The 23695-nt window shown below is 46.8% G+C and overlaps 4 protein-coding genes across 5 annotated transcripts in view; 1 reads left to right on the top strand and 3 right to left on the bottom strand.

Annotated features, from left to right (window-relative positions):
• Positions 1-23695, top strand: part of NF1 (neurofibromin 1) — a 74495-nt gene that overhangs the window by 36377 nt on the left and 14423 nt on the right. For both annotated transcript variants that reach the window (XM_066563322.1, XM_066563323.1), the window contains 10 exons: positions 16314-16746; positions 16978-17318; positions 18032-18234; positions 18502-18695; positions 19038-19178; positions 19389-19668; positions 20760-20974; positions 21888-21949; positions 22077-22191; positions 23023-23124. In XM_066563322.1, coding sequence (XP_066419419.1) covers positions 16314-16746; positions 16978-17318; positions 18032-18234; positions 18502-18695; positions 19038-19178; positions 19389-19668; positions 20760-20974; positions 21888-21949; positions 22077-22191; positions 23023-23124 — 2086 coding nt within the window. The remainder of the gene's footprint in view (positions 1-16313; positions 16747-16977; positions 17319-18031; positions 18235-18501; positions 18696-19037; positions 19179-19388; positions 19669-20759; positions 20975-21887; positions 21950-22076; positions 22192-23022; positions 23125-23695) is intronic.
• OMG (oligodendrocyte myelin glycoprotein) lies at positions 2711-6536 on the bottom strand. Its single transcript, XM_066563325.1, has 2 exons — positions 6332-6536; positions 2711-5603 (listed from the first exon to the last, which is right to left on the bottom strand). The coding sequence occupies exon 2, from the start codon at positions 5595-5597 to the stop codon at positions 4335-4337; it is 1263 nt and encodes a 420-aa protein (XP_066419422.1). The 5' UTR covers positions 5598-5603; positions 6332-6536; the 3' UTR covers positions 2711-4334.
• Positions 7742-10059, bottom strand: EVI2B (ecotropic viral integration site 2B). Its single transcript, XM_066563327.1, has 2 exons — positions 9979-10059; positions 7742-9007 (listed from the first exon to the last, which is right to left on the bottom strand). The coding sequence occupies exon 2, from the start codon at positions 8974-8976 to the stop codon at positions 8161-8163; it is 816 nt and encodes a 271-aa protein (XP_066419424.1). The 5' UTR covers positions 8977-9007; positions 9979-10059; the 3' UTR covers positions 7742-8160.
• EVI2A (ecotropic viral integration site 2A) lies at positions 11638-15166 on the bottom strand. The gene is made up of 2 exons (XM_066563326.1): positions 15060-15166; positions 11638-13107 (listed from the first exon to the last, which is right to left on the bottom strand). The coding sequence occupies exon 2, from the start codon at positions 13089-13091 to the stop codon at positions 12270-12272; it is 822 nt and encodes a 273-aa protein (XP_066419423.1). The 5' UTR covers positions 13092-13107; positions 15060-15166; the 3' UTR covers positions 11638-12269.

Genomic DNA, 23695 nt, shown 5'->3' with positions numbered 1-23695 from the left:
GGCACCGCCCCTGGGCTGTTCATGGTCTGGTCATTGCTGGTGCATTTTGTGCCTCTGGGAGCAGAGCCCTGCCTGGGGGTGCTGGCGTTGCTCTGTGGTTTGTGCACTGGCTCTGGGGGGCACTTTCAGTGTTGTCATGAGAGGATCTCATCAGTGGTGATTCTCTGGATGGAGTGATAGAACACAAGATGAGGAGCATCATCATTTACCTTCTGTCCTGATTTTCTGTCTTCAAAATCCACACAACAGTCCATGAAACCTGCAGGTGTGCTGACAGAAGGGGCTGGCTTGAGGGCAGCCTGGATGCTTTTTCCCTCCCTATAATTTTTTTTTTTTTAAGCAAGATCCCTAATGTTTAATCCCCTTACACGCACAGAGTTAGAATCAAAGGCAGTCTTTTGAATTCTCTTAAAAATCTCTGTTTGCTTGCCACATTTTTCTTCTCCATTTTGTTCCATTAGACACAGTCTTATTTCATGTCAAGTAAAACAAAATGCCTGCATTGTTATCCTGCCTTGTTCAGACAAGAAATTAGGCATACAAATGCAGAGAGTGGTGATAACCCATCTTAAAAAGTGACTGTGCCTGGCAGTGATCCGAGGCATCCTTATGTATTCTGTGCAGACATGACATGCAGTGTTTCCTCGTTTGCAGAGCAAGAAATGGTTATTTCATCTGCAGAGGATGAATTTCTGGGAGTAAATCAAGGCAAAACTTTGCACCACGTGTTTGCTAGGCCTAGCTCACCTCCCTGTTCTTTAAAAGCAGAAAAGTTAATTTATCCAAAGATGCCTCACTGGGCAAAACTGTCATGGTGCAGTCAGCCAAGCATTCCTGCCTTCAGAGAGGGTGGGTAGGAGCAGATTTCTGAACATTTTACCCAGGTGTGGGATATTAATGAAAATATTGTTGTGCTGCAACATAGGCCCTGCTGCTAGGTGAGTTATTACCTTTGTCTTCAGCAGCTGCACAGTTCAGGAATCCTGGCAGGGCTGCCTTGCAAACCAGCAGGAAGGGCTTTGCTCTGGGATGATGCTCTGGCATCATCTCTTCTCACTGGGATATGGCGAAGTGGAGCTTATTTGTGGTGTTTGTCTTCTGGTTCTGAGACAGGTGTTGTGTTTTCAAGGTGTGAAATGTGGAAAAATTGTTTAGGTTGGAGCTGCCAGGCTGTTTGAGGGCTTGTAGCAGGCTGGGGTTTTTTGGGGTTGTTTTTTCTCCCTTTTTTTTCTTTTTTTTTTATATAGTTGAAGATCTTGTTGCTAAGGCATTGTTGAGTCATTTTACTGATATATCTGGATCAGTTTATGTCCTCCTTGTGCTGTGAAATTTAATTCCTTCTGTCATCTATCTTCACATTTTGTTTCCTGGGCAACAACCCAGCTTCTGGAGCCAGTGCTCTTCTGTTTTTAATCCCTATCCAGTTACAAAAATGATCCATAAATCAATGAATATTGATCCTGAACTACTGCCATTAGGTTTTAAGGCTGATCCCAAACTAATTAATAGGAATAAAACCTCTGAGTTATTGCTGCAGACCGCAGCAATCCCCACAGCAATTTTACCCTTTGCAGAGCGAGTACCCAGCTATTAGAGGTGTGCCAGAGCTTTTCTGGGTGTTTTGAACATTGCCCTGAAATGCTGGATGATTGTTTTGGATAGCAGTTTCAGCGAGAATAGGTTATTCTGTGTTTCTGGAGTCTGAGTGCATGTTTACAAAGCCAGGCCCGAGCTCAGCCCAGAGTGGCTGCGCAGTTGCTCAGCAACAAGTGCTCGCCTCCCACCTCCTGCCTCCTCCCCGTGCCTTATCGACTCATTCGTATTCCAGAAAAATACCAGCAGGCCTGAATTCCAGTCTGCCTTTCTGAAAGCAGTCTGAGCAGGCAGCCCTGGTTTGGGAGGGAGCAGAGCCCTGGAGTGCCATGGTCCCGCTCACTCCATACCCAGCTGTGGGGCTGGGATCCAGCTCCCCAGTCCTGCTTTTGGGAAAGCCCAGAGCCCTATTGCCCCTTCCAGGCTTTTCTGAGCATGCTGAGCAGTTTGAAGGCTGGATAGCATGTCCTTCAGGGTGGAGGCTTGCAGTTTGTCCCAGATAACCTCTGGAAAGCAGTGTTTTCCTGTTGCTGGTCATCAGATTGTCTCATTATGGGTGAAACATTCTCAGAGCCTTTAATGTCAATTCCCTGTAGGTTTTTCAATGCAATAGAATTTGGCATCCTGTACTGATTCTGCAGCAAAGACACATGCAGTATTTCCTGGAATTTCCTCAAATCAAGCAGTTTAGCCACAGCACCTCATTTTGTTATGAGTCCTGCCTTGCAAGCCCAGCTGCTCCCACTGTGTGGGATGAGGCCAGAGAATGATGCAGTTCTGGGAATTGCTGAGTTCTGAGCATGGGAAATAGGTTGGTGCTATGCTACAGTCAGCACTTGACAAACCCAGGGACTGTCCAAGGAGTGTGGCAGCAGGGACTTCTTCAGTGTTTCTAAGTTCTAAAGAGTAGGAAGGGGAAGGATAGTCACAGTGTTGTGTCACCTCATCAGCTTATTGCTAAACAGTGTTAGAGATACATCAGAATCTAAATAACGCAATTTAACATAACCATAATTTCCCTCCGTAAGACATACCTGTTTTAAACAGGTTTGTATAATGCAATGCTATTTATTTATTTGTCTTACTCTGCTTATTAGAAAAGAGGCACAGTCACTAGTTCAGTTCAATACAAACATAACTTTATTTTTACTTAAATGCCAATGAAATAACTGTACAAATCCATTGTGTAACATTTACTGTTAGAAATTAAAACACGTTTCCGGTTATAGAAATACTGTTCACAATTGGAAAGTTGTCATTTCTCTGATACCAGTAGTTGTAAATGATCTACAGCCCCCATTGACACCTTAGGGGAAACAGGTAGAGGACTCCAGCCTTGGTTGTGAGGTTTTCTGGGTTTTGCAGCACCTTCATGCTACAATAACTGGAAATTAAATGGCCTGGAATGAATGGAAAACATTGTATAAGATCTGTAATATTAAGTGGATAATACTTTTTCAATTAACTTGTTCTTCAGTTTTCATTTCATGCTGTTTGCAAAACTTCATCTGTAGTATATCAAGTACCTTTGCCATAATTTAAATAATTTTCCTAGAGTGGACAGAACCATGCGTGCAGCTATTTCTACTGGCTGACGGAGCAGATGTCGAGGAGAAGAGCATCCATGCTCGCCCTTAGAAAGCAGGGATGTGGGCAGGTTCAGTGCCATGGCCTGCATTCCTTCTCTCTGGAGCCACAAGAGTCAGGAGTGTTTCAATGGCAGCTCACCAGCTAACTGCTTAATTGATTTGTTACATGACTTGTGCTAGAAATCAGCTGATATTTCATTTTACTGATAGTAGTTTGCTACGTTCTGGCTGATTTGTGGTATTCTTTTAAGCAGAACATATTAACATTTCAGGATGTCACTTGACATAAAGTCAAGGAGTTCCAGGTCATTAATTTGGGTAGATAACTCCTTGGTGTTTGACAGTGTCATGGCATTGAACATCTGGCATTTTTCTCTACTTTTATCTCTTTTTTTTCTTCTTTTTTTCTTTTTTTAATATGGAGAGAGCAATAACTTGCCTGCAGTCTCTAAGTCAAGCCAGAGCAGAAGGATACTGGCCCCTACAACTGTCCCATGCTGAAGTTGGACCATGTTGCCATCTCGGTTTACACCCTCTTAGCAGACATCATGGCATTGTCATATTTAATTCCTAAATTCAAAACTGTTGTTCTTCATATTTAAAATGCTCTAATACATATGAAGCAAACGTAGATATACATGCTAGCGATTTTGCTCAGGAATAACTTCTGATTAGTGAAACAGTTCAGTTTAGTTCCTTTATTTTTTTCCCTTTCTTTTGCATGTCATCATAACTTACAAAGAATCTGTGCTGCTATATTACAGGAATTGCTCACTGGCAAGTCAAGCAAGACAATGCAGATATGATACAGGCCTTCTGTTTTTTTCCAGTTGTTCAATGACAAAATCATACGTAAAATCAGTACTTAAAATTCTGATGTGTTTATTCTGTGCAAGTAAAATGAAAAATTTAAATACAAAATAAGCACATTTTTAAAAACAAAATAATAGATTAGTTGTACTCAATTAAGACATATGAAAATAAGTAGCAGCTTAGTATCAAGACATTAGTGTGCGCGTCTTTAAGAACTGTTGCTTTCTTTAGATCAGAGTCAGGACCTTGAATTTCTTTCATTCATTATTTCAGCTGGATGTGTTATCTCCAGCTGTTATCACAGGAATAACCTCAGTAATTTCCACGGGGTGCAAGCCCTTAGGCCATGGCCAGGGCCAGGGCGTGCAGCAGTGCCAGGCAGAGCAGCCCCACCTGCCAGCGGCTGGCGCGGGAGGGCACGCCTGGCGTGGCCTCCTCCTTCCTTAAGGTAGCGGTTGTGCTTTGAGGCATCTTGGAGTAGTTTGTTGGCACTCCACTGGTGATGCTTAAAGTCATGGGAGTGGTGGAGGATCCGGTGGCCGGGGCCAGGCTGGCGTTGCCCTCGGTGGAGTCCTGGACGAGGATTGTGCGAGTGGCCGCGGCCTCCTGGGGGCCGTCGGGGGAGTCTGTGCCGGGGAACAGAGCCGGGGGGCTTTGGGTCCCCAAGGGAGGAACTTCCTTGGCTTTCAATTGTTTGTGTGTTTTGGTCACTTTGGTGGGCTCAGGCGCCGTGGCAGAAGCCTCCCTGTCGGCTGCCTTGGTGCCTTTGCTCATGGGGCTGGAGTCCAGGGCCGTGGGCTGGCCCGGGGCTGGCCCGGAGCTCGCCCAGGGCTGCTCAGCACAGGGGGCCCCCAGCACACGGGCAGCTGTGCCCTGCACCCACTGCAGCACGTAAGGGATGGTTTGGTTATCGCTGCACGACCAGGGGTTGTTGTACAGAGTTATTACCTGCAGCTGGGAGAGCTGGTCAAAGGCTTTGTCAGGAATGTATGAGAACTTGTTGTTGTGCAGGTAGAGGCTTGTGAGGTGTTGCAGTCTCACCAGTGTTCCTGGGAGTATCTGGGACAAGAAGTTATTGGATAGATCCACTGTCTCTATGTTGTAGGGCATATTGGTTGGAACTGTCCAAAGTTTGTTGCTGCTGAGATTGAGAAACTTGAGACTGCTCAGTGTGTTGTTGATCAGGACAGCTCTTTCCACCATATTCCTGGAAATATCGAGCACTCTAAGATTCCACTGGTAAGCTGTATCAAGTTTCTGAAGAACTTTAATGTTGTTGTTTGTGGCATATAATTCCCATAAGGACTTGGGCAGATGAGCAGGAACATTCTTGAGCCAATTATTTGAAATATCAAGGGTCCTCAGATTGGTGAACCTCGTTAGCTGATGATCGAGATCTACAAACTGGTTAAAGGACAGGTTTAAATATGTAAGGTTGTCTTGAAGTCCCTGGGGCAGTACAGTTAAGTTTCTGCCTGAACAGTCCACATTCCTGTCGTTTCCTGAGCACTTACAGCTAGAAGGACAGATACCCAAACCAGTGGGTATGAAAACCAGAAGGACCAGCAGACAGGTAGATGTATTCAATATCTGGTATTCCATTGTTGCCTGGAAATAAATATACCAAAATGACACCCTTTAAATCCATGTAATACATTTTATCTCCGTATAAGGGTTGTCTTGGCAATGGCCACTTGCAGGAGAAATTAAGTAAAAATATCAATAACCCCCTTTGTGGCACGGTCCTTTTTAGAATTGTTCAAGAGAGACTTCACAAAGCATCCCTTCAGCCTGTCATGTTGTCTGGCAGAATGAGACTTGTTTTTTTCATCTCCCTTTCCCCCTCCAGCTCAAATGAGGGCTTTCTTCCGAAAACGCAAGTCTCTTCCAAACGTTATACAATGTCTGCTTCTTGTTTTTAGTGATTTCAAGCCTATATTATGTTTGGAATAATGTGCTCATTTATAGAGGATGAAAAAATGGCTGTCAACTGGATCTTCACAAATCTCTGCAGTAATGTAGCAGTCCCCCCCATCCAGGCATGCTGTTTGCTTAAGTAAATTGGTTAAAATACATCGCAGGAATTTAGCTTGAACCCCAAATTCCAGTGTTCATGCTAACATGCACTGTAGCAATTTTTCCTCCTTACAGTGTTAATTACGATCTCAAAGCTGGAAACACATGTTTAGAACCCGAGTTACCGTTAGTAAGAAATCTCTGACACTGCAGCAAATTTCTGGTGCAAGCATCTGTCATCAGCTCCTAATTCCATTCCCGTTTCCTTCTCTGATTTGGTAGTAGGATTTTGTGAGTAAAATCAAAAGGCACAAACTTACCGTGGTGTCCTGCGGTATCAGCACATCGTTTCTGTGATGGATTGGAGCTTAGAGGTCGCCTTGTTCTGGAGAGCAGCTCCAGAGGCTGCCGGGGGCTGTGCTTGTCTCAGCTGCATCGTACGGCTGCGCCCGGCTCCGCAACCACCTGATCCTGTGGGCACTGCAGAGCCGGCCCCGAGCCCTGCCAGGAGGGACCTGCTGGGGCAGGGAGTGCCCGGCTCCCCCGAGCCCTGCCAGGAGGGACCTGCTGGGGCAGGGAGTGCCCAACTCCCCCGAGCCCTGCCAGGAGGGACCTGCTGGGGCAGGGGGTGCCCGACTCCCCCGAGCCCTGGCAGGAGGGACCTGCTGGGGCAGGGAGTGCCCGGCTGCCCAGCCCTGCCAGGGACCTGCTGGGGCAGGGAGTGCCCAGCTCCCCCGAGCCCTGGCAGGGGGTGCCCGGCTGCCCAGCCCTGCTGTGCTGCTGCTGCTGCTCCCTCCCAGCCGGGGCTGCCTGCACATGGGCTCCCCCCGCACGCCCACAGGCTCAGGCTGCCACCCCACTGCATGTTTCTGTTTGAAGTGGCAGGTTAGCTTGGCTTCTTTTTGCCTTCTGTTAAGCTCTCCTCCTGTAATAGAGGTTAATGTGAACTACACTGCCAGAATATATTGTCATAATTTTAAAATACTGTTTTCTGCTGCTTGGATCAGGCTATCACTGTTGTCAGGTATATTATAGCTCAGTTAGTAGGATTTTACAGATTTCCACAGGAAATCTTGATCTGATTTTCTCAAAGCAATATGAGAGTGAGAGTGTTTATAATGTTTTGTTTATAGTGCTGTTAATTTTAAGAGGGTGTCATGTGAACGAGCCTTACAAAAGTCTTTATATAATTGTAATGCTATTCTTTTGGCATACCAAATCATACAGCTTATGTAAACAGTAAAGAAAATTGAAAATATATTTTCCTATGGCCATTGTATGCACAGCATCCTGGAATTGCATTTGGATGATGTACTACTCTTTATTAGTGATAGTTTGAAAATTCTGAAGTTTATTGTGTGCAAATCTTTGTTCTGTGCTCCATCCACAAATCTATTCCCTCCTCATGTGAACTGCAAACTCTGCCATTTTGCAGAGCTCTCATGGGAAGCTAGCTTCAGCATCTAGCAGCTTCTTTATACATATATATATTCAATACTGGTAAAAAAAAAAATCTACTGTGTATACCAGCCTGCTACTGCCCAGCCAAGGCTGGTGTGGGGGACATGAGCTGTGCTGCTACTCAGGGCCCAGAGAGGAGCATGTAAAGCATTGGGACACCAGGAGCTCCAGGGAATCTAGCATCCATGGACCACTAAATGAGTTTGTATTAGTGACTGAGTGCATGCTGTACCTAAGCAAATATTCAGGTGAGCTTTAAGTGACCAAAATGTCTTTGACTGAGAAAGCTTTATTAAAATGTCCTAGAAGTGGTTGCATTCACTTGCACAGCCCAGTGGAGCAAACCCGGGTGCGAAGCCGAGTCCCTCTGATGCTGGGCTGTCTGTGACATCTCCACGTGTGTGTTACCTGTGTCTGGCTGTGCTGGCACACACAGCTGTGTACTCTGCCTTCTGGAATCTCTAGTTGCAGGTGATGACTGGGCACAATTTGTTTTGTGGTCAGAAATTTGCTTCAGGCAGAAGCAGGTTGTTCTCTCTTGTGAAAGCCGAAGTTGGGAAACACCAGGGAAATGTCAAGGAAATGCTGGGGCCTCACTGTTCTTGCCTGTGTCAACTTCTCCTTTTTTTACTTTATTGAAAATTACTTGGTTTAAGAAAGATATAGAGTATTCTGGAAATTTGGCAGTCTACAAAGGGTGTTCTGGCTGGGGCAGTGTTTCATGGATCTCCTGGTTCAGTAGCTCAGGTGGTGCGGGCTGTGGTTCCTCTGCTTCCAAGTGAAGTGCTGAGTGCTTGCTGGGATCTGAGCTGGGCTCCTCAGCGGGTTCCCTGAGCCAGCTGGGGGGTGGTGGCAGGTCAGAGCACTCGGGTGGAGGCTCTGGGGGAGGACAGGACTCAGCTGCAGTGCTGGCTGGCTCCTGCTCTGGGGCTGGGCTGGCTCCGGAGCAGCCCGCGGCCGCCGGAGGTGGCTGCCCGTTCTCAGTCCTGGTAGTGTGGTGGGGTGGGTTCTCTGAGGCAGTCGGGTCCTCCTGCAAGTTTGTGCCTTGTTTCAGTCTCCAAGGCAGCATGAATAAGACTGAAGAATGCTTGGTGCCGAGGTCAGAGTCCATGCAGAGATCTGAGGTGTCCCCGTCCGTGAAGGGGGAGCGGCCTGCCCAGTGGGACTGGGCCTGAGGAGGCCTCAGGCAGCATTTCCACAGCAGAATCACGATAATTGCCAGCGCCATCCCAATCAAAATGCTGCCAAGGATCAGCGCTGCTACCCAGCTGCCATCTCCAGCCTCCTCCTCCTCCCCTGGGAAGGCCTGGGCTCCTGTGGCAGCCTGGTGCAAGCCGGGCATGGTCGCTCGCAGCTGGTGGAGGAGGAGGTTGCCTGCCCTGGGGCTCGTGGCAGTGGTGCACGGGTGGCTGTCAGTCCTGGCAGCGTGCTGAGGTGCTGCTGCACAGAGGGAGCTCCAGATCTCCCCACAGAGCACGGCCAGCAGGACCTGCTTGCTGGCCATTTCCCTCCAGCCTCTTTACAAGGGTCCTCTGCTGTTGCAGGGAAGAAGTAGAGCATGGTAAGTTGTAAAGTGAATTTCTGCACTTTATTGCCACCAGACATTCTGTGTTAATACCATCAGACTGAAAATAACGGTTTCACATTTCAATCTGCATGATCAGTGGGTTTGGCACTGACTTTACAAATAACAGCAGATTTTCAGCATTATGGATCATATTAATAAAGTGGCTTGTTTGAAGGTAATGGCTTATTATCATCTTTTTTCACCTTATCAGAAAAAGGCATTGGCAGAGCAGTCCTCACAAGGTTTCAAAATAACGTTTAACTATCATGCAACTGGTTATGGACCTGGAACAAACTCTGCAGCATTGACAGACAGGATTGTCAGAAGTGAAGCAGTGGCTTGTTGTGATGTAAGCTGAGACAAAAGTAAAAGGCTTTTTGCAATTCTCTTAAACTTTTATTTCCTGTTCTCATATTTGTTCAGCATAGCAAAATATTTAAAAGTTTTCCAAGTACTTATGCTGTAATGACACAGCATTCTAATGGTAAAGAATTTTATAAATCAATTCCTGCATGCAGATTGTGCAAATGTTGAGTTGTTGGCATGAAACAGACTTTTTTTTTTTCCTGTACTGATTAGAGTTCAGCTCTCTAAATGTCTTCATATGAAATAAATTATATAAAAATTCATCCCCTACCCAGCTCTTTTCCTTCTAAAGTCACTTTCATGCAATTTGAGCTAATTCATTAGTTACTATAGTGCTAGTCCTGTGAAGCTATTTCTGGGAAATTAATATGCATGAGTCTTTATGGGTTTACAAATACACAAAATTAAATTTTAAATGCAGCAGTGTAAACACACATGAGCAGTAAGTTAATGACTAGAGAACATCCTGATCTAAACTCTGACAGATTTGTAAGGGGTTAAAATGATTCTATTCAGTTTTTATCCTGCTCCCCTCTTCTCAAAATAGGCTCAGTACTTGAGTTGGGTCCTTACCTGCACATTTGTCGTCTCTGAAGCAGGCACCGTCTGCCTTTGTTGTTTGGCGGCTCGGGAGGGCTGCGTGTGCTCAGAGTCAGGCAGGGTAAAATGGTTCTTAGCAGGCAGAACTTTGTGCAGAGAGGGAGGAAGTTGCCAACGCCGGCAGGAAGCGTCTGCGCCAGCAGCTCGGGGCTCCCATCTGAGATCAGATCGTGTGTCCCACGGGCAGACTTCTGCTCTGCCCCGAGCTGGGCTTCTGCAAAAAGGTGTTTGTGGCTCCTGCCACATCAGGCACCTCTGTGTGCCGATGTGGAAATTCTCAAATACCTGTTTGCCTGTCTTTGTAGAAAATAGTTATGGCTTCTTCTGTGGGAATCAAAAACTCTGCAAGTTTGGGCTGGATTTGTGTGGCTGATGTAATTCAGTGGTGGGTTTGCTGTGCTCTCAGGGTTATTAGTGGGAAACCACCCCGGGTTCCTTGGTGAGTCATGGAAAGTTGTGTGGTCATGGGATGCTGGCTGCTTACACATCCTCCCTTGTGTGGCCGCAATGAGAGGCAGAGGGCAAAATCTGATTTCACCCTCAGCCTGTCCCTCCTTGCTTGGTTGTTCTTCCGTATGGACAGCGTTGTGACCAGCTGCCATTGCTGCTGGAGGGCTGTGCTCTGAGCAGCTGCTTCCCCTGTCTGCCCCTGTCCATACCACGGAGTGTAACCCAAGCTGCTCTCTTTGGTCTCTGTGAGCATTTTTGCCTGGAAAGGCTGTGGGGTGGAAAGAAACCCACACCAAATGTGTCCTCATGGCGCTTTGCAATTGTGTGCTGCCAGTAGCTACTGACAGATTCCTCTGCAGCCCTTCCTGTTGTGCCCTCTGACTGCACAGCCTCTCTCTGACACTCTGCCTGCTCCAGCAGCACACACACATCCTGATCCCACACTCGCACTAACCCGGTGCTTCTCTTCTGATTTCTTTGTCTCCTCCCCATTCTCTTCAACCCCCACATCTGATTCCCAGTTCTAGGCTAAGCATGCAAACTCCTTCCAGCTTTGTTTTCCTCACTGCACAGCCCACCTTTGAGCCTGGCGGCAGAATTTTTTGAGCTCTGTCTCTGTCCTGGCTGCCACAGTGCTGTGGTCCTGCTGCTGCTGTATCTGCCCTGCCAGCCAAGCCAGTGGGTGCTCCAGTGGAACTGGGGTGGGGGATTCAGTCATCCTGGTCCTCTCAAACTCGTACAATCATCTCATGTGTCACAGCTGTTGGTTACAGCTGCACAGGATGTTTGGAGCTTTGGCACTGTGCAGTCTCAGCACTTGTAACCGCAGTGCAACAGAGCTTCTTCAGCCCAAGGGGCAGCCTGTGGAAAGCTTCTCACGTTGCCTTAAAAGAGCAGAGCCCTGCTGCAGGGACAGCAGCCACAGGCACCTCCCTGGCATTGTGGGAAGCTCAGGTCTCTGAGAATAAAGAAACTAAAAGTTGGTGTGGTTGAAAGGAATTCCTGGCATGTTCTGTTTGGTGTCAGGAGAAAGTGGAGTGTGTTTCCATGATGCAGGAAATCACAGTGAGTCACCAGAGACCTTTCCTGGGCCAGCCAATGTTACAGGAATAAAACATTCCAAAATGCCTGGTCATAGTTTTTTCTAACATTTGACTTAGAGAAATAATACCATGTAAGCAATTAAAAAACTCATATTACAAGTTTATTGAAGATAAAAAATTGAACAAGTCCTCATATTCTAGCAAATACTACAAACTTTATCTATTCATAGTCCATGTGGAAACACAATAATTATGGTTCCAAACAATCTGCTTCAAAAGTAACTAAGCTGGTTTAAGACGTTCTTGATGGAAAATCCAAAAGGGCATTTTGAGAGGGACTAGATCTGGGTTAGTGGTTGAATCAGAGTTGTGACTAATGTATGGTTTCCTTTGAAAAGCAACTTGGTTATGTCTGTGCAGCATCTTAGTGTTCAGTGTTGATCAGACTGACAGTCTGTTCCTTGCTCCTCTCTGTGTCTTTGAGCATGGGCAGATTCTGTCCTTTGGTTTATCCTCTTCAGCTCCTGTCACCCTGATTTCTGGTCAAAGGAGTAAAACCAGTCCTGACACTACTTACAGAAAGCTATTTAGCACAGTTTTACTGCCTTCTGGGTCCACACATGGCTGCAGCATTCCCACTGGCATAAATGGAAAACCTCTAAAATCTGGATTTAGCTTTCCTGGGGGAAAATTCTTGCTGTTACTTGAAATACAAGTTTTTACATTAATGGTGTAACAAAGGCAAAAGATGAATTTTTACCTGAGTGTGAATTAAATCTCAACTACAAAATTGGTTAAGATGGGTTTGTGTGAGTGGCACGGTTCTTTGCTTTCTTGTTCATTATCTGCTGCTTTGGTGAGTTTCTCAGTAGTTTCATCCTCAGTTTTCCGTTGGTTCACAGCATCCCTCCCTGATTCCAGCTCCTGCATTATCAGCTCAGTTCCACTTGTCTCCTTGGGCATCCTCTGCCACGTTCCTGCTGCTGTGGGCCATAGGCTGTTGGTGGCCAGGAGGTCACCATTGCTCCTGGGCCTGCGTTTGCCCTGCTGGGCTCTTTTGAGATAGGAGATTTTGTTGGCTGCTATGACTGTGGACAGAAACAGGGAGATGCAGATGAGCACAAGAACTGCAATGATTATGAAGCAAATCAGTATGAGAGACTTATTGTCTTCACAGCTTTCTTTGGTCGCTGGGCTCTTGGGTTTATTGCTTTTTTCTAATGCTCCTGTGGTGGAAACTGCACTTGGGGCAGGGGAAATCAAATTTGGAGTCATTGTGGAGGAGAAGGATGGCAGGGTACTTCGTATTTTGGCACGGGAGGATGTTGAATTTGGGGCCATTGTGGAGGAGGAGGATGGCAAGGTGCTTTGCATTTCAGAAGGAGTCGTTTGGCTGCTGAAATTGAGGCTCAGAGGAGAATTTGTGCTTGCTTCTGTCCTGTTCTGACTCTCACTGAGGTTTTGGCTGATGGGACTCCAGGTTTCTTCTCTGAGGTGGGGGTAGCCTGTGTGGTTTGCACTCGTTTGCAGCCACAGGGAGAAGATGATCATGACAGGAAAGGCCAGGCCTGGGTTACCACATCTCATCTGCATCTTCCTGTTGAGTCCCCTGCAAAAATACAAATTGGGGTGCTAGTTTAGCAGGTGCTGGCTCTTAGAGATTTGGATTGGACTTCTCAGGGAATAGCAGGATTCTTGATGAAAAATACCTGGCCTCATTTTGGGGGGATGTAGGAGGGCAAGTTCAAGTGCCCAGATTGTGAAAGAATAGATTGTCTCAAACTTCTGACAGTTTGGGGTTACAGAAAACTTACAAAGATCAAAAAAGAACATGGAGCAAAGAGAAAAAGAGAAGTGTTTCCTCCTGGGGGCTTCATGATGTCAGGGCAGACTCGGGGAGTTCTTCTCTCTGAAGCTGCCCATGTTACACCCAGTCACCACTTCTGCTTTACACAGAGACCCTGTGGAGGTTACACATCACTGGCTGCTGCTCACCTCCCTGAATTCCCCTGGGCCAGGCAGGGGAGCCCTGCAGGGAACAGATGGGCAAGGGAAAAACTTGAACCCAAAATGTTCCTGTAAGTGACAGCAATAACTTAATGTGAACTGTGTGTAGTTCCTAGTACAGCTGTCTGGGGTACTTTAAAATGCCCAGGAAAATCTTTGTGCTCTTGTTTTTCTGCTTTTTTGTACAAAAAGCTCTTCATCACAAATGTACTTCTTGTATTTTTCTCCCAAACATTCTGCAGATTGTGACATTTTCTGTAGAACGCCACTGATAATCATGCAAACGAGAGGAACCATTCATATGTTCTGTTTCACATTTGTGTGGCATTCAAATCTGTACCTGAATTTTTCTGGAGGGTAGGAATGTGCGAGTGGGGTTGGTCTGATACGAAGGTAATATTAATTATCTCAAATTAGCAGTGACAAATCAGCCAAGCAGTGACCCAGGCAGTGCTGCTGCTTGGGCCAGGCTCTCCTGACCTTCCCAGGGCAAGGCTGTGTCCCACCAGGGTCTTTGCTCTGGCTCTGGGAGCAGACCAAAGCGTTTCCTTTTGGTGTTACGCACTCTGCAAAGTGCAAATTGAAATGCTACAGGGAGTGACATAAAGTAACACTGTTCATTTTATGGTTGTTCTTGAAAAAATGTGTTTGTTGCCTCTAAAGGTGACAAAGTGTATGTGTGTGTGTGTAAATATGAAACATCAGAGAAGGGTGTCCTGGTGTGTGACAGGTGAAGGGAAGGCAGGGATACACCTGGTGTGTGAGGGGATCTCTCCTTGCTCAACAAGGAAGCAACAAAAGATCTGTCTGTAACTTCACAGTTCACCCATAACATTAAATTGTTCTCCCTCCTGAGCTTAATCCTGTTTGTTCAGTTTGGACTAGAAACCATCTCAGTCATAAGCTACAGCTCAGGTAGGATTTTTGTTTGTGCATGGTGAAGTCACCTGGATGATTCCTTGTAGCATACTTTGAAAGGAAAAGGAAAGCAAGCCAGCAAAGCTGGGGGTTTTTGAACATTTCAGCTGTTTTGAGCAGGACAGGCAGGGCCAGCCCAGCTGTCCTGCAGTGTCCCTGTCCCTGCCCAGGGTGCAGCTCCAGCTCTGCCCAGCACTGAGCCCAGTGTTCATTGTGGCCTCCCCTTCCAGATGTGCTTTGTTACAAACCGGCAGGCTCGTCTGGGAAGGGCTGCTCCTGAAACCACGAGAGCAGAGGAACTGATCTTTAAAGAGCTGGTTTTCTTTTTAGTTCAACCCTGTGTGTCTGGGTATTGACAGGGTCTCAGTACCCAGCGAGATCTGCACTGCAGGGACAACAGAGCCAAGTAGTGACTGTCACTGTTAATTCCTCAGTCTGACTGTGAATAACCTTTAACATGATGAAAAATTCAGTACATCAGCTTCCCTGATTCACTTGGAGATACTGTGTCTACAGTTTGTTACTATTTTTTAATTACTCAAATTTCTGTAAAAATACCTTTTCATATATTTTTCTACAAAATGTAAGTAACTTTGAAGTACAACTTAAAATAGGAGAAGGAAAATGTGTACTTACCTTGCCAAGATGTAGTCAACAGAACATGGATGTTTCAGATATTTAGTCCTTTGACAGTAAGATTTCTTTGTGCATATATTTGCTCCTAGGCAGCCATCAGTGTCCAGCAGGGAGATTTGGGCAGTGCTGGTGTTTTTTAGGCAAACCTGTAACTGCAATGACATGTGGCTCTAAGGGGGGAACTAAAACCACAGCTATGACACACTTCCTTTGGTAACAGCTACACCATGACATGTTGGGGAAAAACACCAGCTTGCCCAACTTAGCTCTCAGAACCACCGGAGGTAACAGGGGGGAAAAAAATCTCTTGTGCAGATGAGTTTTCTGTGTTCTGTCTCCTGAGTTGTCCTGCACTCAGGTGCTATCAAGAGAAGCGTCCCAAAACCCTTAAAGCTACACCTGTGCTTAGAGCATTTATCAGCTCTTTTGTAGCATGTTGTTTGCCTTGGAAGAGTTGAGTTAATGACAGCTCAGAACAATGACAGGTATTTAAAAATACCTTAAAATTTCACAAGCTGCTGATGAATTTATTTTTAATTAATTCTTCTTACTAGAATTCAGTCTGCTGTGTGAACCCTGGAGATGTCGTTTAGGCAAATGCATTGCCCAGTCTCAAAATTCAGAGAACCTTTAAGTGAGAAAAAATATTCTCAATTATGTGAATGTTTTTGAAAAGAGGTATTTTTGTAGGCAAGTCCTCTGTACTCCTCAGAGGACTGACCATCCTTAGAAACACCCCCAAGCATTGGAGTGCTGCGGGATAGAGTAACTGGAGTGGCTCTGGACCCTCTGAATAAGTTGGGGTGTGGATATTTGATTATTAAGACTCTTGAGAGAAATATATTTTTCCACATACAAGTATAGATATAATTTGAATCTCTAAGGCTGTTACTAAGTTAGAGGCACTCAGAGGTTGTGGGGGCACTTCAGGATGAAGCTGAGTTCAATCCAAGCCCCCTCACCCTGGGCACTGAACGTGGCCAGAGTGTGAGGCAGTGCCTGAGGCCAGTGTGGTGTCCCTGCTGTGGCCCAGGGGTGTTTGCAGCACTGTCACAGGGGTCACAGTGCTCAGTCAGGGGTGTTTGCAGCACTGTCACAGGGGTCCCAGTGCTCAGTCAGGGGTGTTTGCAGCACTGTCACAAGGGTCAGTCTGGCTCATGGGCAGGGCTGGGGGTGCTCTTGGTGTGCCTGGGCACTCAGGGTTTGTGCTGTGGGCCTCAAGCACAACCCAGCCATGTCTGTCCTGTCTTACAGGTTCAAGACTGGTCAGATCAACGGGGATTTGCTGATCTACCACGTGCTGCTGACCCTGAAGCCATACTATGCAAAGCCATATGAAATCGTGGTGGACCTCACACACGCTGGCCCCAGTAATCGCTTTAAAACAGACTTTCTTTCTAAATGGTTTGTAGTTTTTCCAGGCTTTGCTTATGAAAATGTTGCAGCAGTTTTTATTTATAACTGTAACTCTTGGGTCAGAGAATACACCAAATACCATGAAAGGCTCTTGACAGGTTTGAAAGGGAGCAAAAGGCTTGTTTTCATAGACTCTCCAGGGAAGCTGGCAGAGCACATCGAACACGACCAGCAGAAACTCCCAGCAGCTACCTTGGCTTTGGAGGAGGACTTGAAAGTGTTTCACAATGCTCTCAAACTGGCTCATAAAGACACCAAAGTTTCTATTAAAGTAAGTGCTTTTAATGCTGTTCCTAGTGATCTATTTGTTTAAGGATTGGAATATGATTTTACTGTCTCTTAATTGTCCTCCCTTGTCTCGAGGAGAAATCACAGCTTTAGAGTACACCCCATTAGGAAGTACAAAATTTCATACATTTATCTTTCCTAAAAGTAGGAATGTGAGGGTTTTCTCTGTGAGATTACCCAGAGGTGCTGCAGCAGTTTTCTGTTCTGTCCCCAGGTTGGCTCCACCGCGGTGCAGGTGACGTCGGCAGAGCGCACGCGGGTGCTGGGCCAGACCGTGTTCCTCAACGACATCTACTACGCCTCTGAGATCGAGGAGATCTGCCTGGTGGACGAGAACCAGTTCACCCTGACCATTGCCAACCAGGGCACCCCGCTCACCTTCATGCACCAGGAGTGCGAGGCCATCGTCAGGTCCATCATCCACATCCGCACGCGCTGGGAGCTCTCGCAGCCCGACTCCATCCCCCAGCACACCAAGATCCGCCCCAAGGACGTGCCCGGGACGCTGCTCAACATCGCCCTGCTCAACCTGGGCAGCTCCGACCCCAGCCTGCGGTAACAGCTCTGCACTGCTGCTCCTCTGGTCCCCAGGGGCCTTCCTGGGGCTGCTCACTGGTAGAGAGCCTCTTGGGAAAACCACAGCTCCATAAAATGCAATTCTCAGTAAATAAAGATTGAGTTCCTATGAGTGAAGAAGGGCACGCACTGTCAGAGGAAGTGAAGGCGTGAAGGAAACTTAATTTCTCTTTATGAGGAGCAGTAGTTGTGCTTTGCACTCTGTGTTTATTGGTACATATGATTTCCATGGCGTTGAGCTTCGTGTTTAAGAGCATGGGAGCTGTACCCCTTAGAGCAGCTTGTGATTTGTGTCAGAACAGGCCCCCCCAGGCTCGGTGCTGAGCAGGGGCACCCCTGGGCTTTGGGCAGCTCTCTCCCAGCAGCTCAGGTACACCTGGAGGGATTTAGAATTTCCTGGAGCTCCATGGTGTTCTGAGAAGCCCAATACAAAGCCCCTCAAACATACTCTGTAACCTTATCAGCAATTGTTTAGAGCAAGTGGAGGAATCATTTCTTCTCTTTCTCCAAGGAAATTCTTTTTTGCTCCAAATTGTAGCCTGTTCAGGGGAAAACGTTTGGGAATTTAGATGTAATTTCTACTACAGCAGCATTGAATTGATTTTTGAAATGTCAGTACTGTGGTGTATAACATGTATACGTTCAAAAGTACAAGAAAGCTCTTACAAATCACATTGTTTGCTTTGTTACAGGTCTGCTGCCTATAATCTTCTATGTGCCTTAACCTGTACCTTTAATTTAAAGATTGAGGGCCAGTTACTGGAAACTTCAGGTCTGTGTATTCCTGCCAACAACACACTATTTATTGTATCTATCAGTAAGACTCTTGCAGCAAACGAGCCACACCTCACCTTGGAGTTCTTGGAGGAGTGTATTTCAGGATTTAGCAAATCCAGTAAGTAACTGCAGTGCTGGTTAGTGCCAACCATGAATTTGAAAAGATTCTAATCTCTAAAAGGATTTTAGATCTAGCTTAGTCACTGAGCTTCCTCACTGGCTCTGTTGCTCTCTCCTTTTGCCGTGCCTCTTTGAAGCCCCTCTGTTGGCCCAGTGTTCTCTGTTCAGCTGGGACAGCAATTGTTTTAGGCACTAAAACTGCAAGGAAGAGTTATTCATGAAGGGGGGCAGTGCTGGCCGTGTGTGATGAGCAGTGTTGTTGCAGGCATTGAGCTGAAGCACCTGTGCCTGGAGTACATGACCCCCTGGCTGTCCAACCTGGTGCGCTTCTGCAAGCACAACGACGACGCCAAGCGCCAGCGCGTCACCGCCATCCTGGACAAGCTCATCACCATGACCATCAACGAGAAGCAGATGTACCCTTCCATTCAGGCCAAGATATGGGGCAGCCTGGGACAGGTACCCCTTCTGCATCCTCTGTAAACAAACACTCCAGATCAGGTTTCTTCTTCCTGGGTCAGCATTTTATAAAGAGTTATACTTTAAAGTGGAAAATGAAATAAAAATAGCGCTAAATTATAGTTTCTAGTTCTGAATCACTGGTAGTAAAACCTAATGGAATTCAGCTTTATGCTTCTAAAATTTACATGGGGCTTTTTGCCAAAAGGGTAACGAGTCCCTGAAATGGATGGTTCAGTTTGTGACAGTTTTGCATCTTCAGCTAAAGAAATGAATGACTGCTGTTTAAAGGGTGGTTCACGGTGCAAAAGTAAAGTTAATCTGACTCTTTTTCTCTGTCAGATAACAGATCTCCTGGATGTAGTGCTGGACAGTTTCATCAAAACCAGTGCCACGGGAGGCTTGGGCTCCATCAAAGCTGAGGTGATGGCAGACACAGCTGTAGCATTGGCTTCTGGCAATGTCAAACTGGTGTCAAGCAAAGTGAGTTCCCTCTTTGCCTTCTTTTCCTTTTAGAGAACTTCAACTTATTTACTAATGTGACACTGAGATGCTTTCTGGTAACTCAGGACAGGCAACAATGCAAAAGCCATGATAAAATAGATTCCAAGCAGTGGAGTGTTGATCGTTTTTATTGAAATTCTAAGCTGTGCTCCCTGTTTGAGTAGAACAAAATGGTTGCTCTCTTTTCAGGTGATTGGGAGAATGTGTAAAATCATTGACAAGACCTGTCTGTCCCCCACACCCACGCTGGAGCAGCACCTGATGTGGGATGACATTGCCATTCTGGCTCGGTACATGCTCATGCTCTCCTTCAACAACTCCCTGGACGTGGCTGCACATCTGCCCTACCTCTTCCACGTGGTGACTCTGCTGGTGGCCACGGGGCCCCTCTCCCTCAGAGCTTCCACTCATGGGCTCGTCATCAACATCATTCACTCTCTTTGCACTTGTTCACAGCTTCACTTCAGTGGTGAGCTTTTTTGGATTTTCAATGAAGCTGATTGCTCCTTAATTTGTTTAACAAATATTTGAGTTGTCTTTCTCTGCAAACTATTCTGAGAGTTTGAAAAAAGTGGGTTGTAGTTCAGCATGAATACAAATCAGAATGAGGATATGATCAACAAGAAATGAGTATGGAATTAAAAAATATCTTACTTAGAGCTGGTGCATAATGTAAATTGTTTGTATAATGGGTTTTAGAAAAAGAGAAGAAAGTACCAGTGATTTTCTGGCAAGGCAAAGGAGAAAATACATCTGTGCTAAAACTGGCTCACGTACATCTTGTGAAGGGTTGCATAACATGGTAACAAAAATACCAATTACATAAGGGAATTGTAACGTACAGTATTAAAACAGGTATTTTATCTACTGCTGTATTTTAGCAGTCCTAAAATAATTGATATTGGCAGTTTGGCACTTCTTAGCCCAGAAGCACAATGTGAAACCAGGCTGAATTTTGTGCAGAAGAAAAATTCAAAGTTCATATGATCTTGTCTTTTTTTAAGTCTCTCATTTTATGTCTGTACGTATCAGCAGGGAGAGTGGGTGTGCTGCACACACACACAGAGGTGTCTGTGTGTCTGTGCTCTGATGCACGGGGTGCTGAGCCTCCTGCTCACACAGTGGGTTTGAAGTACACTGAAATCAACTGAAAGGTCAGAACTGTAAAGATAGTCAGTGCCAGAGCAGGGCCATCATTTTCTTCTGCTTTAAGTGTCTTTCTTCATGTGAGTGCAGAGCCAAAAGCAGAGTCTGCTGCAGTTTGAACTTCCAGTTCTTTCAGAGCAGGAACATTCTGGGTTTCCATTTTCTGAATCGCTGTGAGGAGACCACACGGAGCCACATCTTTACACAAGTTCCTCTGTAGAGTCTCTAGAATCCAGTCCTCGTGCCTGGTCTCAGCAGTCAGGGCAGGAGAGCAGAGCTGCTGTGCCTGACTCGGGCCAGCGGCAAAGGGAGCGGTGCTGGAGTGGCACAGGGACCTCGGCTGTGTCCCTGGGGGGGAAATGTGCATTTGAATGTCCCTGGAGTCAACCTAATATGTTCAACCTTATTCAACAGAGGAGACCAAGCAAGTTTTAAGGCTGAGCTTGACAGAGTTCTCCCTGCCCAAGTTTTATTTGCTGTTTGGGATCAGCAAAGTGAAGTCAGCGGCGGTGATCGCGTTCCGCTCCAGCTACCGCGACCGCTCCTTCTCGCCCGGCTCCTACGAGCGCGAGACCTTCGCCCTCACCTCGCTGGAGACGGTCACCGAGGCCCTGCTGGAGATCATGGAGGTGTGTGGGGCCAGGGGGTGAGCCCTGAGGGCCAGGGGTGAGCCCTGAGGGACAGGGCCTGCTGGAGATCATGGAGGTGTGTGGGGCCAGGGGGTGAGCCCTGAGGGCCAGGGGTGAGCCCTGAGGGACAGGAGTGAGCCCTGAGGGACAGGAGTGAGCCCTGAGGGCCGGGGGTGAGCCCTGAGGGCCAGGGGTGAGCCCTGAGGGACAGGAGTGAGCCCTGAGGGACAGGGGGTGAGCCCTGAGGGACAGGGCCTGCTGGAGATCATAGAGGTGTGTGGGGATGTGGGGACAGGGGGTGAGCCCTGAGGGACGGGGGTGAGCCCTGAGGGACAGGGGGTGAGCCCTGAGGGACAGGGGGTGAGCCCTGAGGGCCAGGGGTGAGCCCTGAGGGACAGGGCCTGCTGGAGATCGTAGAGGTGTGTGGGGATGTGGGGACAGGGGGTGAGCCCTGAGGGACGGGGGTGAGCCCTGAGGGACAGGGGGTGAGCCCTGAGGGACAGGGCCTGCTGGAGATCATAGAGGTGTGTGGGGATGTGGGGACAGGGGGTGAGCCCTGAGGGACGGGGGTGAGCCCTGAGGGACAGGGGGTGAGCCCTGAGGGCCAGGGGTGAGCCCTGAGGGCCAGGGGTGAGCCCTGAGGGACAGGGCCTGCTGGAGATCATAGAGGTGTGTGGGGATGTGGGGACAGGGGGTGAGCCCTGAGGGACGGGGGTGAGCCCTGAGGGACAGGGGTGAGCCCTGAGGGACGGGGGGTGAGCCCTGAGGGACAGGCAGCAGGGGCAGGGGATGTGCCCTCCTCCCTGCTGACAGTTAGCAGCTGATTTCTGAGAGCCAAACTTCTGCATGTTCCCAGTTGTACAAATACATTTTCTCCACGTTACATGTATTCAAATAATCTTATTCCCTTTAGGCTTGTATGAGGGATATTCCAACGTGCAAGTGGCTGGACCAGTGGACTGAACTAGCTCAAAAGTAAGTCATAGACTTCCAACCCTGAGCCCTCCCTGCCTGTGCAGTACACCCAGAGTTCTCATCTTTTTGTTATATATATTTAGTTGTATATATGTTGTTTAATGCAGTGTGCTCTGTTTCTTCACAGGTTTGCATTCCAGTACAACCCCTCCCTGCAGCCAAGAGCACTGGTTGTCTTTGGCTGTATAAGTAAACGAGTGTCCCATGGACAAATAAAACAAATAATCCGAATTCTCAGCAAGGTATATGGGTCTGTCTCTTTTCCTTTGTGACTCATAAAGTAGCTATTTTTAGCTTTATTTTCCCATCAAATATAGAACATGGCATAATTTTAGGATAAATGTTTTTTTCTAGCATATTCTTGTATAGAACTGATTGGAAATACACTTTCTGTAGGCCAGGCTTCTGAATTTAAATGGATTTGGTGGCTTCTGAATTTAAATTGAATGAGTTCCATCACTGCTGTGATTTCTAGAGTATCAGTAGGTCTCAGTATTGAGTTTAAAACTCCTGACACAGGTAGATCCAGCAGTCTGTATTTGAATAAAGGAGAAATTTTCTGTCAAGGCATTTACCAGCATGTACATGATGCATAGCTTCCTTTTTCTTAAAGGAAGTGAATGGCCTCATGTGTGGTCGGTAAATATAGTAAAGAGCTGATTTATATCAGAAAACTTTAAAGCAGGTGCCTGGCCTGACGCTGATGTTCCATCATTCTAAAGCAGGTTGTGTTCCACAGCAGGTGAACAATGTACTAAATATGTGTCCTTTAAGCATTTCATTAGAGTTTTGCACACACAAACTTTAATTGAATAGTGTCTAAATTATAAAAGAGCTTTTCTACAGCTCTTAAGACCTCCTGCAGCCTGACTGTTAGGGTACATTGTGCAGTCATACATTTATCTCTGCTGTCTAAATCTCCATTTGGAAAAGTTCTTGAGAGTTGGTTTAAAATGAACTCAGGCTTTGTAAGTAATTGAGAAAAACAGTTATTGTGCAGATCTTTGATCTTCTTTTTACAAAGCAAAATGTAATTATGGTTGTATTTTTAATTACTCTCTTCTTTCAAACAGGGACTTGAGAGCTGCTTAAAAGGCCCTGATAATTATAATAGCCAAGTTCTAATAGAAGCCACAGTTATAGCCCTCACCAAGCTGCAGCCTCTTCTTAACAAGGTAAATCACTGCCTTTTTGAATAAACAGAGAATGTATTTTGTAAATTGTGATTATGGGTATGATCTCAGAAATACACGTTAAATGTTGGGGTTTCTGAAGTTCACACTTCACTGTGATTCATGCATGGAAGGAGCACACATGGGAAGTGTGGCAGATTGTGGGACCAGTGCAAAGGCTTGAGAAATGCTGGGAATGTTCTGTTCCGCTTCCCAGAGCGGGGCCCTGGCAGTTGGGCAAAGGCTGTGCCCAGGCTGTGCCCGTTCCTCCCACAAGGCTCCAGTGCAGCTTCAGCTGTGTGTGCTGCTGCCCTGCATGCCAGGGGAATGGCTCCTTCAGCCAGCCAGGGTCACTGCCAGGCTCCTGCCTCAGAGCACACCAGGGGCACAGCAGGGACACTCCTGGTGCTGAGTAAAACTTGCTCTGCAAAGCGAGAAAACGGCTCTGCTCAAGGGACCCAGGGTGTGCTCAGTGCCAGCTCCTCCTGTGTGTGGGTCTGATGTTGATGAGGAAGTGCTTGGCCAGTGCTGGCAGAGCTGCAGCCCATGTTCAGATGGAGAACCACAGAGCCAT

Source organism: Molothrus aeneus, chromosome 20 (genome assembly GCF_037042795.1).
Source record: "Molothrus aeneus isolate 106 chromosome 20, BPBGC_Maene_1.0, whole genome shotgun sequence".
NCBI lineage: Eukaryota > Metazoa > Chordata > Aves > Passeriformes > Icteridae > Molothrus > Molothrus aeneus.
This window is presented reverse-complemented; position numbering and strand designations above follow the sequence as displayed.